General features: G+C 38.1%; 1 protein-coding gene across 1 annotated transcript; it reads left to right on the forward strand.

Moving 5' to 3' along the window:
* Positions 1–4,206: 4,206 nt before the first annotated feature.
* On the forward strand, positions 4,207–12,645 carry LOC139697233 (glutamate--cysteine ligase regulatory subunit-like). Its single transcript, XM_071595904.1, has 5 exons — positions 4,207–4,255; positions 6,602–6,792; positions 9,406–9,517; positions 12,149–12,280; positions 12,533–12,645. Exons 1-5 carry the CDS (start codon positions 4,207–4,209, stop codon positions 12,643–12,645), a joined length of 597 nt encoding a protein of 198 aa, XP_071452005.1.
* Positions 12,646–19,950: the final 7,305 nt, after the last annotated feature.

Below are 19,950 nucleotides of genomic sequence, written 5' to 3' on the forward strand. Positions count from 1 at the left end.
TTGACCGATTCTTGAACTGCTGCATCCTTAAACCGCTCTCGAATTAAAATCGAAGAATTTCAGCGTCGCCCTAGCGCGCAGAGAAGGACTGAAGGAGGAGAACGAATGACCAGTGGATATATGTTCACAATGAAAAAGTTGATGGTTTATGCGTCTGAGGCTTTACGCAGGTTATTTTGGGTGCATTTGGAGTCAACAGGGACTCATCGACACGCAATATAATTAAATCATTGGAACCTGACACTACTAGCATTGAGTGTCTTCCTAACGGGGTGGCATTGCTTAATTTTTCATGGAAAATATGCGACATTTTTTTTCAAAGAAGTATTTAACCATTTTTCCTTTTTTCGACGATTTATGTACAACTCCTTTTCATGGGAACGGAACTCAAAGCAAAAAACTGGAAACAAGGTATTCTCCAAATTCGGAGTCAATGAATCACTACCAAAAAGATGAACATTCTTAAAATTCTTAAATGGAAGACCAAAACCTCGATAATTTTATACGGTAAGAAATAAATTTTATCCAAAAATGTTTTTAAAATAAACATAAACAAAGCTGCACATGTTTAAACGCTAAATTTCTTATACCTTTGAGCAAATCATTTCGTAAATATTTGAGGGATCATAATTAAACTTTGCGTTATATTTAAATTAAAACGAGCAATTACTCGTCAGTTTATGTTCCTTTTACATACTAATACATGTACGATAAAAAATACGACCAAAAATTTTCCAAAAACTTCTTTTTTTAATTTGAAAAACACACCACCAAAAATATAATTCTAATTCGGAAGTTCAATTTACGAATAAGCATGCATAGATATTGAAACTTAACCCCTCGGATGTAAATGAAATGGAATTCTACCGTTTAAGGTAATTTTAGATTCAGGGAAACTACACAACGCTAAAAAAAGTTATTTCTTTAACTCTTTTAGTAAACCACCACTTGACATCCGACACTAAAATAAGCCCCTTTTCGATGGCTTACACTTCCTTTCTCCATTCATTCCATCCCATATTCCTGTCCTTTACCTTCTTTGCTTGACTAACGCGATCTCGTCTTCAACATCCCATCGCCAATCAAAATGCTCCTCTTTCATCTCTCCTGCATCCTTTGAATGCTCTCTCTCCCAAGATCTCTTCCAACAATTCCTCTCCTTCCTCCCTATTCCCCACTCCTCCCCAACATACTCCTCCCTTCAGGCCATAGTGATGGAGGTGCCATCGTCTGCAAGCTAACAGGTCGCGGGTTCCATTCCCGCCCAGGGGAATTTTTCTCCATCTAGGGAATGAATGTTTGTATTAGTCTTTGTTGCAATGCATAGGGATCAGGTGGAAGGAGAGACTCGCCCCAATAAATTCGTCAAATAAATATGACTAGAACTTCCTCAATTGTTTTCCTTTAGTCTATTTAACCTTTTCCATTCTTACTTACGCCCACATTTCAAAATAATCCAATCTTCGCTTATCGCTTCGCTTAAACGACCATATTTCCGCGGCGCACAAAATCGCATTCAATGGCTAGGTTTTATCAAGTCTTTTCTTTAGATTTCAATTCACTTCAAAGGCTTTATCAAGTCTGTTCCTTAGATTTTTACTCAAAGCCCATGTCGTTAATTTACTCCTCTTTGGGAAAGCTTTTTTGCCCAAAGAAAGTCATTTTATTCTACTCCAAGTAGTAGTAGTAGTATTTAGGGGAGGCGACCGACAGCTGAGGTTATTTGCGCAATTTGGGATGGACAGGAGAGGATGAAGGGTGGAGAGAAACCCGGCGTCAGCTTTAGCTTGGGTGGGAAGCCAGTACGATAGCCACTGCACCATCTCGATCCCCTCATTCTACCCCAGGGATTTGAACAAATTTTGTCTCTAAAACTTCCATGACAGGTAAACTGTTCCACCTGCTTTATTGAATATATTTCCACTTAATCATTTAGATAGGTATGCCTGGACTTATGCTACCCTCACCTATGACATATTCTCTCTTTAAGTATAAGCTTGCTGGTATATGGTATTTACCATGTAATTCCTATACTCATCAACACTTTCCATTTCTCTTGAAACTTTTCTGATTCAAATAACAAGTTCCCCAATTATTTATCTATTGTTTGCACGGGTTTTCCCAACTTACTCCCGGACAGTGCTTTCGCCTTCATGAGCAGCGCATACATTTTATCATTCCCTCGCTAATTTTCCAGCTTTTGGGTACTCTATAGAATTTTCAGCCAATCATTTAATTTTGAATTCACTGAACGCTTATCGAAATTAATCCTAGGGACTAGGCTGCAAATTGCGAGCGTCAAATCAATCCCCTCGACGACACCCACCCGCTTCATTTCGGAGTTCAATTCCATGAAGGAATGTAGAATCTCTTCGCCGTTCAAAGCATCGTTGTCGCCATTATGAGCCATGACCCACAGCCACTTCGTGCTCCGAGTCGCCGCTCCAACTTCCTTACTCATCTGGGTATCGCCGCCGCTCGGAATTCACGTCAGGCGCTGGCTCACACCATCATGGTCTGCCCTTTTCCTCAAGAGGCCATCACACCCCGACATTAACACTGCCTATCACTAGAATCCCCCCATCCCACTCCGGCGTGTCCTTCTGGGTTGTTCTCTCATAAGAGCGGAGGCAGCGGTGGTAGTATCGTGGGGCTATCCTCTGGTAGCACCTGATATCTGTTGGAGACGGGGATGCGGTTTGCTTCTGCATCTCCCATCCTTCGCCGCAGGGTTTACTTCCCACCGCTGCTGCGCGAGACAACCTTCCAATACTCCGATTACGTACTGGTCCCTCTCTCTCATCAAGACACTGAACCCATGGCATGGCCTTTTGATCAATCTGCCGCTTGTTGCATTCGGGCGATCCTATACAGTCCCATTGGCGCGGTGGGTTTTCGCGATTCCTCCCAGAGCCATGCCCTCCGACAGAATACCAGGGTAGGGTCATCGGGTCAATATTAAGACACGCTTATTTGCCGACGATTCGGTGATTTACATGTGTAGTCCCGAGAATGAAGTAGATTTTTATTATGATCTTAACGCTAAATAATATTGGTGTGACATTTGGCCATTAGCATTAAAGTTGAAAAGGTAAGTAGTGAAGGATTTTCGGAATAAGAGCAGTTCCCTCCCGAACGCCTCCTGGGTCAGTAATACCTGTAACGAAATAGAAAGTGTACACACGATAACATTATTTGGCTCTACCCTTACTTACTACCTCTCCTGGGTGAAATACATGGGCAACATGCGGACAAGATAAAAAATTAGCATATAATAGGGGAAATGTGACGGAATGATTAAATATCAGGTCTATATTTCGCTGGTTAGACTTCATTTCAGATATGCTGCTAGTATATGGGATTCTCAAGTTGAAAATGCTTATTAGCTCTATGTTACGATTATATAAAGAAGTTAAGAAACATGCAGTTGGCATTTTTCTCTCACATTATAAAGGATCAGAATATTGTTATCCAACCGCCTTTAATGGGGATAATGTAAGGAGTTAAAAGTATCCTCGTGTGCAATCACCCTCTACCACACATCCTAGCGGTTGCTTACTGGGTACTATATAATAATGAATAAATGAATCCATTGATAAAATTCCATCAATGTAACGGTACATAATTTTCCCAAACCTTCCCTTCAAAGTTCGATCGAAGCTCAGACACGATACTCATACAACGCAGCGATACGGGCCTTTTGTCACGTATTCATGGACACAGTGGCGTGCATCGTAACAGAAGACTCAGTAGAGGCTATCCTAAACATTTTTTTAAACAAAGGCTAGTTTAAAAGAGGAAAAGTTGTACATTCAATAAATAATAATTGCCTTAGGCTCAACGATCTGTGCTTAGAAGTTTATGCGAGTGCAAAGTAGCGAGGGATGGGAGATGCTGAGGCATGCCTCATACCCGTCTCCAAGAGGTATTAGGTGCTATCAGAGGATAGCGCAGTCTGCAGTCCCTACCTTCACCCCTGAGAGCGCCCTACCCAGAGGGAACCGTCAGAGTGGGAAGGGGTGGATTCCAGTGATAGGCAGCAGTAACGTCAGACATGTAATGGTCCCATAGCGGGAGAGGGCAGACCATGAGGGTGCGAGCCAGCACCTGCCGAGCATTCACGGTGGCGGCGTTCTCCAGGTGCTGAAGGCGGTTTGAGAGGCGGCTACGGGCACGAAGTGCGTCAGGCTCGTGTTGGGGTCAACGATGCCGCGGACCGTGGATCTGAAGAGATTCTGTATGGGGGTTCAGGATGGTTTGGTGGCTAACGTACTGGCTTCCCATCCAGACGGCCCTGGTTCAAATATCGCTGACGATATCGTTCGATGAGTTTGCCAAAGCGTTCGTCAAAGAGGCTATTTATTTACCCTGCAAGCCACCGCTAGGGTGAGTGGCAGGGGTGAATACACACCAGAATAATTTTCCCCGATCATGACCATACCGCGGTCGGACAATGTTATGATCCCTTATCATTTGCGGAAAAAATGATATCTTAAATCTTTCTATTCTACACCTAATCTCTCAATTTACTAACATGATCTCGGCTACCCTAGTACGATAGGCGTAACAATACATTTTTAACATCACTGCTAAAGAGACGCCCTAATAACCGAATTGGATCGCGTGTAGCGTAGAGCTAGATTTGTATAACTCTGCTATGATAAGTTTAGTATCTTATCCAAAATATTAGAGGATCTACTTAGGGAATCACTCTCGGAACGAAGGTTAAATTATAGATTAAATATTTTGCAAAAATTGAAAGGATGTCTCTTTTGCTAGATAGATAGATGTCTTTATTTGGGCGAAATTGAGACCTAATGGTCCCTTCTTCCATTTAACCCATCGTCGTATACACATTATATTAGGCATTAAACTTATAGTTACATTCATATGTACACACACATACATATAGACAGACATCAATTCAATTAGCACGATTTGCACATCGAAAAGAAAAAAAGCAGTGATGCTGAAAGTGTATTATTACCATCATCGTACTATGGTAGAAGAGGCCATGTCGATAAAATTAGAGAGATTAAGTGCAGGACAGATAGATTTAAGATGTCATTTTTTCCTCTAACGATAAGGAATCGGAATAAAATTGTCCGACCGCGGTGGGGGTAAAAATATTCGCGTCAAAATTAGTCTGGTGGATATTCACCTCCTCTCACACACTACAGTGGTGGCTTGCAGTGTACTAAAATAAATTTTGAAAGTTGATGTCACTCTCCAGCCTAGCCAATAAATACATCTCCCTGAAGATTACCGATGAGAACACAAAATTTGAGATTGCATAAAATGTATGCGGACGGTGCCTCGCGAGACGTAACTTATAAGAGCGACGCTCTCGACCACATTGTAACATACAATGTAGACACTCCACTCCCTCAACCATCTAACACTCCGCAGTGAGAAATTGTTACACCACTTAGTTTTTCGAAGTTGTCGCCGAGCCTGCTCCGTGTCAAAAGTGCTGCCCAGTTTAATCTGTAATTCTTAATAATAATTATTATAGTTCTTATTTTAATAATAGTTTTTGAGAATCAAAATTTCTGAAGATGGACCTTAGAAGACGTCAAAAGCACATCATAATTGATACAGGCAACGTTTTGAGGCCAGAAATATCATCAGATACGGCAGAGCATTACCTAGATAAGGTAAAATATTATGCACGCCGTATGTTACCTGCCATTTCCCTTTTGATTGGTTGGCATAAAATCATATTATTCCTTGCGTAAGGCTGGAAACAAGGAAATAGATTTTTAATGGCAGTATCACCATTTTCACTTGCAGCTCTGCGAAGGATTAAAAATCGCAATTGCCGGGTTGATCAGCCCTCAGAAAGATGGTAAACGTGACGAATCGGAGGTATTGTAATTTTAATCTTGATCGACTTTTAATTACATATTGTGATTTTGGTAGCGGTCTAACGTTAAATGAATTGTCATTGGCTAATTTTATTGTGGCTTTCAAAGTGTTTATTTCGGATTTACAGAGTTCCACGCTTCCAGAAGATAGCTTAATTTCTATGAAACCTGAATCAGAAGAACAAAGCATTGTGACAGTGAAATTTTTTCCGAATTATTATAATAAAAAATTCATTTGGGAAGCTGTGCATTCTGGTATGTGTTCTAATTTTCAAATATAATGCATGTTAAATAATGTTTATAAATGCATTTATCATTGCCCCCTCTTGTCTATGGGAATTACGTATTAAAATAATATTTGTTTTGTTCAAGTATGGCTAAATGACCAGTATGATGCCATTTAGCAACTTCCTATAATAGTTCAGGTGGATTTATCCAATTCCTCAGATAAATTTTGGTGTGACAAATCTGGTCTTGAGCCATTTGCTTATTATGTACAATGGACTTCCTATCACTCTTTTGTATATGGCCTCATTGAACTTCTGCTTCCAAGGACTGGTGATGACGATTTTTGATGTGTATACAGAGGCATTGAAAGTCTTTTGTTGTTCAAAATGCCAAATCTTGGATGAATAGGGTTTCCGATCTAATCTAATGTCTCTATGAAGATTTTACAATCTATGTGAGTACAGTGGACACGGTGGTACTACTCTGGTTCTATTTTTTAATTTCAGCTTTGAAATCAACAAAGGCATCTGTCCTGGACTATGTTGTTTTCTCACTGCCAGAATTACCGACAACACTTATTTGCCTGCAAGAAATGTACATAATGTTGGAGGCATTGGTGGACAAACATATTATTAAGAATATTATACTAAGCGAAATCATGGACGAATACTTTATTGACTTGTACAACTGGGCAAAGGTAAATCTTATAGTGTTGTGTGTAGGGATTCAAGGATTCATTGAGTTTTTTTCAAGACAATTTGTGGGTAATGACTCTCATGAAGTAGATATTGTTGAACATTTATTTCAGGTCTTTCAATGTGAGTGGCATGCCTACCATAAATATATTTGTACTACTAGGGAATCCAATTTCTAAAGTTAATACCTTATTATTTGGCATTCCTCCTGTTGAGGTAGATTGTAGACCAACCCAGCCTACGCAGTGGTAGATCAATACATTTCCTTGCCTCATTTACAAAAACAGAACCCATCTAACAGTGCAAAATGTGTCTCTTCAATTCCATGTACTTCCACCGTCCAATCTATTGCAACATGGCCATCCTGTTTTTACTCGTTCCTCGCTGTCTGATGTTCTTTCCTTTATCACTGTATTTAATATACCATAACCAATCAAAATGATCAATCTTTCCTGCCTCCTGTAGATTTCTTCAGCAAATCTCCACCAAGTATAGCACTTCCTGTTTATTATTCTTTATGCCCATGTTACCTTTTCCATTCTGCCCCACACCCACACCACAAAAGCCTCCAAACTATGCCTATTGCCTTGTTTCAACAACCATGTTCCTACACCATATAACACAACACACCACATCAATGCTTAAATGAGTTTGTCCTTAACAATCTTATTATGCCTGTCATAAATTCCTTCCTCCTTGTGAAAGTTTTTGGACTGCTGCAGTTCTTCTTCTTTTACCATCACTGTTTTCAATCCCAACTTTGATTTGACAAATGAGAGTAGGAATAGCTTAGTACTTGGCCCAAAGGTGTGATATATGAGCAAATCAAGATAGGGGGCCAGTTCCTTTCTACGTGCCACCTATTATTTCCTACAAAATTACGCAGTTTTATTATAGCTGAGGGTGACCACAGAAATGGTCAGGATTCAATTGAGCCCTGCAGTCAGTTGTCTCATGCTTTGCCACCTTGACTACTGTATTCCCTTTCCTTCTTCCTTTATATATATATGGACCTATATGGGATTCCTACTTGAGCTGCTTTGTGGAGGGCACTTTGAGTGAGTATGCCGTCCGTCGGATGGGACGTTAAGCTGCGGACGCCTTGGCACCTTTCGTAAAGAGTAGGCTAATGCCAACACCGGGTTTCTCTCCACCCTTCATCCTTTCCTGTCCATCCCCTATGGCAAAAATGACCTCAGCTGTTGGTCGCCTCCCCTAAATACTACTACTACCCATATATATATATTTATTGGGTTGCGGTTTTCCAGGGGTAGAGCGTTGGACTACTGATCGGAGGGCCCAGTTTCGATTCCTGAGCAAGCCTCTCTGGGCACCTGCAGCTCCACCCGAGCTATTTGATTTTTCAGGTACCAGATCTACGCATAGCATCTCAAGAAGGAATTGGGATACTGCTGAAAAAGATCTTATATTACCAGAATTCGAACCCAGGCCATCTGGGAGGGAAGTTGGTACCCTAGCTACCGCATCATTATGATGCCATATAGCCCATGAAATCTCCAAAGGGTGCTCCAATAATTTATCTAAACTTCTTTATGCTTCAACTTAACCAAACTCTTTATTTACCTTTGACTATGGCCATCAAATTTCATTTGGTGTCCTATTGTCATCACAGATGAAATATTTTAGAAATCATCAAGCATAAATGATACAAAAGCACTGGGCCAGATGAAATTCTACCCAAAATATTCAAAAATTACCATAATTTATTGGTGTAAAAATAATTTATTTTCTTTGATATAACTGACTGAAATTTATACTTAGCTTTATAAGTGTGGTGTCTTTATGCCATTATTTACATATGATAATATGTAATTTTGGCAACTATAGATCAATTGCAATACAATGAGCACTGACCAAAGCTTTGGATGGTTTCCATTTTGACAAATTAATACTTATCATAAAACACATACCTACTCTTGGATAAGCAATATTGATATCACAAAGAAAAGACCTTTGATTCCGTCACTCTGTTTATACCATCCTGGACAACCACAAACAAGGTCTTTATATTAATTTGGTCTTCTCTTAGCCCTATGATAGGGTAAATCACTTGGGACACTGTACAAAAGCATGTATTTTGAATAAAAATGGATAACAGAATATTTTTGCATTGTAAGCACTTATAAATAGAGAAGAATTCATGAAAAATTGAATGAATATTTAGGTGGATATTATTCCTTGTCATATGAAAATTAAAAATAAATATTTTGGTAGTAGTGAGTGAGTTTACTGATAAAGGCTAAAACCTGATCATTTTTGTCATTCTTTCCATTTTGCAGTGGTATTAAGGTTATGGATGTATACTCTCATGGGTGCTTAGAGTTAATATAGTATAGCAAAATAATATGTTATGTCCATAAATTTGACCATTGTATTACCTAGTTCTCACAAGAGAGAATTCACATGAACCTTTGAAGATAATTAAGGAGAAATTTTGTATTTAATGGTTTCTGGCTCAACTATGTGGAAGTCCATGTTCATTTAATGAAAGTGGAAAAATATATTTTGTTCTTCATTAAATGGGAATTTTTGCCTTGAGACTTTTAAATATTTTATTGTTGGATTCATGAATATTAATTTTTTGTTCATATTAGGTGAAACCTGGAATCCAGGTCTACTGGGGCAAAGATTTTGTGCTCCCACCCACCCTAGAGAATTTCATTGAACAAAATTCAGTGCAGCTCCTAAAACACAAGGATCCCAGAGGTTAGTAATTATGTCAATGATAAATAGCCCTGTTGAAGTAATTTAATGAATAATAATTGTTAAACCAATACCTTCATTTCATATCTCATTTATCTCAAATATGGTGTCCAACTATCCTGGCATGTACATTAGTACATTAAGTTCATTGTGACATCATTTTTCAATTCATAATTCATTTAAGTAAGGGATTGCATCTTTCTTCTAGAAAGCAATTATCATGATAGGAAACAGATTTCAGATAGAGTTAATATCATGAGCATGTGAAGAAGACATCACAAGAAATTGACTCGGTTATTTTATCACACTTTATTGATGTTAACATATATTTTTAAAGATCTAACAATGTAAAAAACCATTCACGATTCCATGCAGATTATGCCATTAATAGTTATGCCATATTCACTTCTTAGCATTCCATCATGGAACTTTTTAAATAATATGTACATAAACCTCCATTTTAAAAATATATTCCTAAATATTTCTAAGGGTATTTGCATTCATTCTCTGGATTAGTTTACTTTATTCTAGAGAAATAGATGCAGAAAATGATCTCATGAAATACTGATGCAACCATTTATGTAATAATTATCACTTGAAAATAAACCTCATTTTTACATAAAAAGAGTGAATGTTGTCAAATATTAGGTAATAAGTTATGAATTATTATTGTTTTGTTATTATTATTATTTTATTATTATAATTTAATTATTATTAAGTAATCTACCGGTTAAGGCTGGTTTTGGATGGACACAACTACCAAATAAATATTCTGTCACTCCTAACAAAATGCAATCCAGTAACCTACTCTACATCGAGTCCTTTTTCAACTCTGTGTATGTCCTTCCTCCCATCATCCCATCCAACATTCCTATCCTATTCCTGCCTTTCCTCATTTGCCCAACATTATCCCCTCAATTACAGTCTTCAACATACCATTGCCGATCAATATGCCATTCATCCATTTTCCTGTCTCCTTAGGATTTCTCTCAATAAACCCCTATCCTCGCCCAACATACCTAGTGATTCTTCATTTATTTTCGTTTCAGTCCATTTCACCTTCTCTATCCTTCTCCACACCCATATTTCAAAAGCCTCTGATCTACATCTATCTTCCTGCTTCAGTGACCATGTTTCCGCACCATACATAGCTACACTCCATAACAAAGTTTTGATGAGTCTTTTCTTAACATTCTTACGTAATGTTCCTGTCATCAACTCCCTCCTCCTTGTGAAAGCCTCTTTGCCTAGTGCAATTCTCTTCCATATGCCCCAACTACTTAGGCCGTGTTGGTCCAAAACACTTCCAAGATATGTAAACTGTCATACCTTCTCTAGTTTTTTTCCTCCTATGTTAATGTTCAGCTTAGCCTTTTTCTTTCTAGAAAATTGCATAACCTTTGTTTTATTTATTGATTCTCATCCCATATCTGTCACACTGAGTTTCCAATTCACTCGGCAATGCTTGCAACCCCTTGGCTGACTGACAAACTAAAGCTTGGTCATCAGTGAACCTAACTGATTTTATGAATTCTCCACTGACTCTCATTCCTACCTCCAGCTCTTCCAATGTCTCTTTAATCATTTCCTCCACATATACGTTGAACAACAATGGTGATAATGGGCAACCCTGCCTTACACCTCTTCCTAATACCGCCCATCTGGACTCTTCATTTCCCACTTGCACCTGAGCAGTCTGACACATGTACAGGTTGTGGATGAGCCTCCTGGCTCTCCTCTATCTCCTCCTATTTTCTGCACTCTGCTCATTACTTTGTCACAATTCACTCTATCAAATGCCTTTTTGAAATCTATGAAACAGGCATATACTTCCTCATTATATTCTATATTTCTCTTGATTAGTGATTTCATTACTGCAATGACATCGCAGGTGCCTCTTCCCTTCCTAAACTGAAACTGATCATCCCTTAGTAATAATCATTTAACTTGCTCTCTATCCTTTTGTTGATAATCATGAGAACCAATTACCTGTATGGGAACCAATTTAGCTTAATGGGAAAGCAAACTTCTTGTTCTGTAGTTCACTCATGAAGCCTTCATCTTTTTCGGAATGGGAACTGACACTGATCTCACAAAGTCATTCAGTCAGATTCCTTCCTCGTAGATACTATGAGTCAGTCCATAAAGTCTCTTCCTACCACATTTTCCTAAACCTTGAAGTAGTTCCGCAGGAACACTGAGTACCCCCATGGCCTTATTTGAATTCATCTCCCATGATGCCCTTTCTATCTCATCTTTAAGTATGCCTGGGCCTAAGCAATCTTCCTCCACGCCATGTTCTCTTTCCATGTCTAACCTTGTTGGCCGAAGTTCTTTGCCATACAACTCTTCTATATATTCCTTCTATCTCTCTTGGATCTATTATGAGCCAAGTATTATCTTACCTGACTTATTTCTAACTGTTAGCATAGATCTTCCCATCTTACTTCCTAATAGTACCTTACTGTATAGCACACCAATTTCACCCTTCTTCTGCAAACTTTCCATATCCTTGCACTGTATCTTTCACCATGTCTCTTTTGCTTTATTTATTGCCCATCTAAATTTATTATTTAACTCAAGTTATTAATTTGAAATTTAAATAGAAATCATCTCTCTGTTCTCTTGTTTCAGTTATATTACCTCACAATGTTCTGGACCTAACACTGATGGAAATTGACCATCCAATGGGCTCAGAATATGCAACACAGTGGGTGGCCAGGATAGACGTGTCTGATGCAAATTCTGGAGAACTGAAAAGAAGAGGTTATTCTTTAAAATTGACCTATTAGATTGAGAAAACTTAAGTATTTCATGATATTAAAATTGTTTACTATTTCCAGCAGACAAGTATTGTACTCTTGCATTTATTTATGTATTTTATAATATATTGATATTATATATTACTTGTTTTTTCACTAAACATAGATGATAACCAAGTTCAAAATAAATCTTCACAAAATCTGGTAGCAGGAGAAGTCCATTGCTATAAATGTATTGCCATGTATTTGTTCTTAGGTAGAGAGTCTGCCAACTTCCTGGATAGGTTACTTATGAGAAATGAGTTTCCTGGGTTTATAGAGGTTGATTCTGCTTTCATTCAGAAGAGAACATGTGCAGAACATGTTTAAGTAAAATTAGCATTAGAAGGTAATTTATTGATATTGCCCAATTTTAGTGAGATGAACACATTTGAACCTAAATAAAAATTACATGCTTTATATATTGACATGTTGTTGATATATGTGGATGTGATGACAGAACATACAATGGGATATTTAAAACTTTGAATAAACACTAAAATATAATGAGATACTTGCCATGTGCCATGTTTGCTTCTGAACAGGAGTCAATATTTGTGGAACTTGGCATGCTGACACCTTTGACAGGTGTAGTTCTTGTGAATAATTTTTAACACCCTACTGTAACTAAGATCAGTCTCTGAAATCTCCTTTGTGGCAGCACCCATGTCTTTCACCTCCTGCATTTTGGCAGAAAAAGCCACGAGTGATGACCTTTCACTTCTTTGATTGTCTTTGAGCAACTTTTGATCAGTTTAAAAAATCCTTTTCAACCTTAACAACTGTGACACAGTTTCAGGCATAACATGGTGGAAATCCTTTAAGATGAAAGAAGACACTTTCTGAAGGATACCTTCGGCCTAAACGAATGGATCCCTTAGAGATTCATTACTTTTTGTCTACTTGGATTCTTTAAATGTGCTACTAAGGAAAACAGAAGATTTCAGAGCCTTCGCATCCATCAAAGAACAAAATCTAAAAAAGACCTTATCGTTTCCAAGGTAGATGAAGGAAATGCGGTAGTTGTCCATTGTCAGGAATGACTATGCCAAGAAATGTGAAGATTTTATCTCTCATAACCAGACAATGGTTTACAAAAGACCCATCTCCCAAATTCAGAAAAAGTGCAAAGCTTCCTTCTATTCATGTGCAGTGTTAATAAGTCCCTGGGAAAAGAATTTCCTCGTACAAATGAATCCATCAGTGCCTGAATTTTTTGGCAAACCAAAAATTTGCAGAGATCTTTTTCCAATTAGGCCAGTATAATGTTTCAGCCCCAAACCACCTTTGGGCTAGAAAGCTAAACACTTTATTTATACATTTAAAGTTTTTGCTTAAGTACGGAATCAAAAACTCAAATGAACTAGTGCAGATACTCTAAGGAAAAGTGCTACTCCCCAAGTGCATAATGGTATCTTTTGATGTCAATAATTTATTCCCCAGTATCCCCTATCAGAATCTTTCAATTTAGCCAAAATTACCCTTGCTAAGCTTAGATTCCAGCCTTAGCGATAAATGAAATATGTTCCTCCTTAAAAGTGTGTTTGGATCAAAATAGTTTTGTTTTCAATGATAATATATACCAGCAACAGGATGGTTTAGCCATGGGACACCCACTTCCTACTAGTGGATATTTATGTTGACAATTTTGAGCATCTCATTTTTGCTTCTTACCACCCCCTCGTACGGAATATTCTCTATTGGTAAAAATATGTAGGCAATGTTTTCTGTGTTTGGACAGAACAGCTGAGTAGTTGGACAATTTTCTTAATGTTCTAAATTCCGGGGATAAGAATTTGAAATTTAACAGAGAAAAAGAATTAAGTGGATCCCTCAATATTTTAGATCTAATCATCTTTGTGGTGAAGGATAAGTTTGATTTATCTGTGTTTATGGAAGAGTCCTACACAGATTTGGTAATTCCCAATAGCTTAAGACAACATGTCTCCCAAAAGCTATCAGCCTTTCATTCTATGCTTCATAGGGTAATTTCTATCCTGATGTTTCAAAATAACAAATTAAAGAAACTAAATACAATAAAAATGATTGCCAGGAATAATGGCTATAGCAAAGGTTTAATCAGCAATCTCTATAGGAGAACATTGTCAGGCTAGCATCCAGCCATTTATGGCAGTTCTACAAAAGAAAAAATAACCCCCAGTGGAGGAAATTCCCTTTCTTAGGACACATTTCCTTAAAAGGGCAAATAATCCTGCTGGAGGAAAAGATGAATCCTGCCTTCTACAAGAAGGTCTAACCTAAAAAGCCTTCTTTGTCATACCAAAGATAAGTTCAAACCTTAGACAAAAGTAAAAGAACACCAGGCGTGCCACAGGAAGAACAATTCCTCATCCCTCTTTGCCGTACAACTCATCGATTGTGGCCACAGAAGTGATTTCTCCTCAGTCATTCAACACGCAGAGAGGAAGGGCTGCCTGTATGCTCTGGAACAGCTAGAGAACCTACACCATACAAAATCGGGTAAGAATGTTTTAACCCATGAATTTTTATATCCCTCTCACTCCCTTTTGTTACATTTCCCAATGACCAACCCTTTACCCCCCTCTACAATCCACCAGCCAACGAGCCCATCACCAATATACCCTCCATCAGGCCATTAATAATCTCCCATAGATTTCCACCTAATTATCATGCCATTAACTGGTAAACCATCCTATGACATTTCGCGAGCCTTCCTCCCATCACTCCTTCACCTTTTCCTTCCCTCCACCGACCCAGCCTAATCCCCCCACTCTCTCCAATTACCCTTTGACTGTTCTCTGCACCTCTCCTCCCCTCTTTCCCAGCGTTTGGGTAAATGAATAAGGAATATTATAAAACATTGGGTTTATGAAGAAGGCTGCATATCTTTAGGGTAGATTTCATTTGAAACATGCTTAAGATAGGAGACATGATTAATATCATCATCATGAAAATCATATAACATCATGAAATAAATGATTTATAAGGCATTTTGAATGTGCTATGCTCACCCTCAACTTTTTGCATTCCTGATATTTATATTTGATGGCAAAAACATTGTTTTATAGTGGCAGATATTATTTTTACTTTTACTCCCTTACTGGTTGTTAAATGATTTGAGCAAATTAAATGTCTGTGGGTTTTTCTATTTAATGATTAAAATATCACCAGAAATGACCCATCCATGGTTTTTTTATCAGCTTCATAAATTATGTCCATAATCCACCAAGTGCCAGAATGTTTTTGGACGGTGTTGTTTGTTTATGAGTGTATTGTTATTTTACAGTCCCATTCACATTGATAATATAAGGATTTGGAATATAATTATGATGTTGAGGGTAGGAGCATTAGAAAATATAAAGCAAGAGATAAGGAAAGGAAACATAAATATATTAGGGTGGTTTAAAGTGAGATGGAAGGATAGCAGGGATCACTGGGGTGATAGTCAAAAAGTAAAATACAGCAGAGCCGAGGAGGGTCATTGTGGAGTAGAAATATATATTGAATAAAAAGGTAGGAAGAAGTGTAGTAAACATAGGGCAAGTGAGTGATGGAATATTATCAGTAAAAGTACCATCTGAATGGTTGAACTTAATAATTTTTCAGGTTTACATGTCACCAAGCAATCATAGTGATGATGATATAGACAAGGGTATACAATATAACAGGGGTTATATATGTGGGTGTTTGATACTTTTAAACATTTGATAGAGATGAGGGCAAAGTATGCTATAGTAGGCAAAGGAAGATAGGGTAATCAGTTCAGGAAAAAGGAATGACTACAGGGAGAAAATAAATCATACTCTGGTGGGACAGATCATGTTATTATATTTAGAAACACAGTTGTATTTTTCACATACACTATGAGGGATCAGAATAATATTATCCGAACATGCTGGATGGGGATAATATTATACCTAAAAAGTAGTTTAGGGAGTAATCACCCCCTGCCACTCATCCTCGCAGTAGCTTGCAGGGTGACTTGTATTAATGAATAAATGAGTCCATTGATGCTAAAGTTATCAATGTAACGGTACATGATTTTTCCCAAGAGTAATCTGCCCGATAACCTTTGACTGAAGCTCATTCACCATACCCTCCAACGGAGTGATACGCGGTTAAAAGCTATGCATTCGCCGGCGCAGTCGTACATCGTTACCGAAGACCCGCTAGAAGCCATCTTTCATCTATCGAACTCGTACATTTTTTTAACAAAGGATCGTATAAAACAGGAAAAGTAAGAAATGTTAATAACAATTTATTTCGGTTCGACGAGCTCTACTGAAACGGTAATGCAAGTGGAAATTGATGTCACTGACATTCCTGTAACAATTAAATAAATCTACCGAAAGATTACCGATGAGAATGCAGAATGTGAGATCGCATAAAAACTTTGCGGAAGGCGCGGGGCGTGGTAAAACGTATGCAATCGACACACTTAAACACTAAGTAACATAAGTCTCCGGTAATAAATAGCATTAGTCTCACATCCAGCTCCACCAGCCAGCATTATTACGCAATGTGAAATAATGACATCACCCTTTATTTCGCAATCTTCCACCATTCTGCTTCGTGGCAACGGTGGAACCCAGGTCAATCGGCACGCTTTAGTACTTATAAAACTTCAAAGAAATCCTTCAAACAATTTTTCTGGAAATGGGCCACAGGTATCCGTTAACTCATCAGGGTCCAGTAGGTCGTAAACATCTCATCGTGGATACAGGCAACTTATTGAGACCCGATATATCATTAAATACGTCAGGACATTTCCAAGACCAGGTAAAATATTTTGTATGCAGCACGTTACCTGTCATTTCCCTGATGAACAAATGGTTCATAATTATATTAATTCTTGAGTAAGACTCCAATCAGGAATATGAAGAGTTTTAATGATAGTATGAACATTATCACTTGCAGCTTTGCGAAGGATTAAAAATTGCAATACCCAGGTTAACCAGCATGATGGATGACGGCAAACGTGACAACGGGGAGGTATTTGTGAATTTAATTTTGACCTTGATCACCCTTCAATTACATATGGTGACTTTGGTAGCGGTCTAGCATGAAATGAATTGCCATTGGCTAAGGGAATGGAGGTTTTCAAGTGTTTCTTTCGGATTTACAGAGTTCCATGCCTTCAGATGACTGTTCTACGTCTATAAAACTCCAAACCGAAGAACAGAGAAAGCAGAGTGTTGTGACGGTGAAAATTTTTGCGCATAGGTATACTAAAAATTCCATTCGGGAAGCAGTGTTTTCCGGTACGTATTCCATTATTAAAAAAATACTTTGTCGGTTATCCATGCTTTTCGAATTGCCCTCTGTACTGATGGATTAATTTCATTAATCTCAACTTTAATTTGGATGGTGTTCACAAGTCACATCAGCCTTTCATGGCCATAGTGCAACTAACAAGGTAAAGGTTCACAATCTTTAAATGTCATAATGGGCAATGTCGCCAGCCCAAAGATTCCTAAGTTTTAATTAGACCTTCCGGAAATGATTCCATTATGTATTTTCCAAAAATTAACAACACTTCCCTTTGCTGGACATTAGCCACACCGATTTATTTTAGTGAACTAAACAATCCATCCTTTAACTAACTCAGCGTCATTCAATAATGCAACCCTTTTTGTTTGGCATGTTGTTCAGTTGCCATCAGGCTTAATTAAAAAACTCAGCATACTTCTTATGGCTAAGCTTCAAGTCCATGACTAGATTCATGCTAAACAATGAGCGTTTGACCTATTTCCAGTGGTTGTAGGTGGCTGCTTTGGTGAACTGGCTCAGATAACCAATTGGGTGAGACCAATCTGTTCTTGAACCATTGGCTTAATGTGTATAATAGACTTCCTATCATCACTCTTTTGTGTATGGTCTCAAAAAAATTTGTTCCCAAGGACTGTTGATTTTTTTTTTAGGTTTCAACAGAGGGATTGATGATCCTTTGCACTTCAAAATGCAAAACTACTCCAAACCTTGGATGGATAGGATATCTGATATAATGTCTCTTAATACCTTCATGTTAACCTGGATATTAGGTTTGCAATTGAACCAAGTTCCTTTAGCTCCAACGACCATTTTTCAGTTTGATGATTTCAATTTCCTCCCACCTACCAAATTTCACCTATTCAACTACACAGATACCAAGGTACAAAGATTTATTTTCACTTTCACGAATGACATCATTCCCTACGAAAGAAATATGTAAATGCTTTTGTGTAACATGCATTCATATTTATGGCCACCACTGTTCACCTCTTCAAAATAACCAAGTTGTTCCATTTACACTATCTCCCATTCTGCATTGATCAAGTATACAGAATTAACATAGAGATGCCCTCCATCCCAAACATTTCTAAAATCATCATCTGTTGGTAATTGAGCTATATTCCTTCTAATTACTGGGCTGAAGATATCCAGATAGTTAATTGCTGGAATTTGTTTAGAGCACTGTGGTATGCGTCTGGCTACACATCGTTCATTCCCTCCCTACTGGTTCAAATTATTCCATAATACCTATTTTCCCAATCACATTTGCACCATATTCTCTCGAAACTACTTCCCTTGCTTGATTTCTCGTTAGGTCCTTCAATTCCTCTTGTGTTTCAGCTAATCTAAACTTCTTTATCCTTCCTTCAAGAACACCTTCATTTAACACTGGATAATTTCTTTTTATTTTACAACTTTGGCATGCATTTTTATGTCTACATTAAGTTCACTTTGGTATCACCTCCCTGCTTGAATTCAATATTATCTTTTCGAGTATCACTAATGCCATGACCTTTGTGATGTCCCCAGCTCTGAAACTCATTATATAGTTGTCCTACTAGATTTAACTCTTAAATTTGTTCTTTTTTCCATCTGAAAGGGAGCTAATTTCTTCTCACAAACTTTAAATAAACCATTTAGGTTATTCGTTCCACATTTTTCCTTAAATTGCAAAATTCAAGAACTTTTCAACATTCTTTCCTATCGATACTTCAAATAAAAAACCCTAAAATTTCTTAAGGTTTATCTCTTCTCAAGAAATATAGAAGGGTATCAGATGGTATATTGACGTGGAAGAATATGAGTTTCTGAACTGGGCAGCAGGTAGGTCAAATCTTATTTGGGTCAAATTCCTAGAATTTTGGGAGTGGGACGAACAGCTGGGAAGAACAGCTGAGAAGAGCATATGGGATCAAAAATGGCGCCTTCCTAGACAAACGACTAGTGCCTCGCCTGTAAAAAATCCCTTTCTATCTCAGAAATAGTCCTATCTTGTGACGAATACGAATGTTGTTTTCTTAATGTATCGGGCCAAAGGAAATCAACCTGAAAGTCATTGAAGATGCTACTGGTGTTTTCTGGCGGTGTTTATCTTGCCGATCCCTAAATGGTACCAGAACCAACAAAATGGCGGCTGTCCTTGAATTCTAGAAAGCGGATTTGTTCGACATAATAAGCCTCAATTGAGCTACCTTAACGCGCAACGAAGGAAGTGACATTTGCTGAAAAACTAATCAGCTCCTCGCTTAAAGCTGACCTGGTAAGTGATACCAAGCGGATGGACCCAGAACAGCCAGACGAGTTAATTAAAATCCACTCGAAAGTCTAAGCAGTCCAACCAAGATATCGACGAGCATAGAGTTCGCGAGAGAGTTCTACGAG

The sequence above is a fragment of the Hetaerina americana genome, unplaced genomic scaffold, assembly GCF_022747635.1.
Source record: "Hetaerina americana unplaced genomic scaffold, ioHetAmer1.1.p SCAF_70, whole genome shotgun sequence".
Lineage (NCBI taxonomy): Eukaryota > Metazoa > Arthropoda > Insecta > Odonata > Calopterygidae > Hetaerina > Hetaerina americana.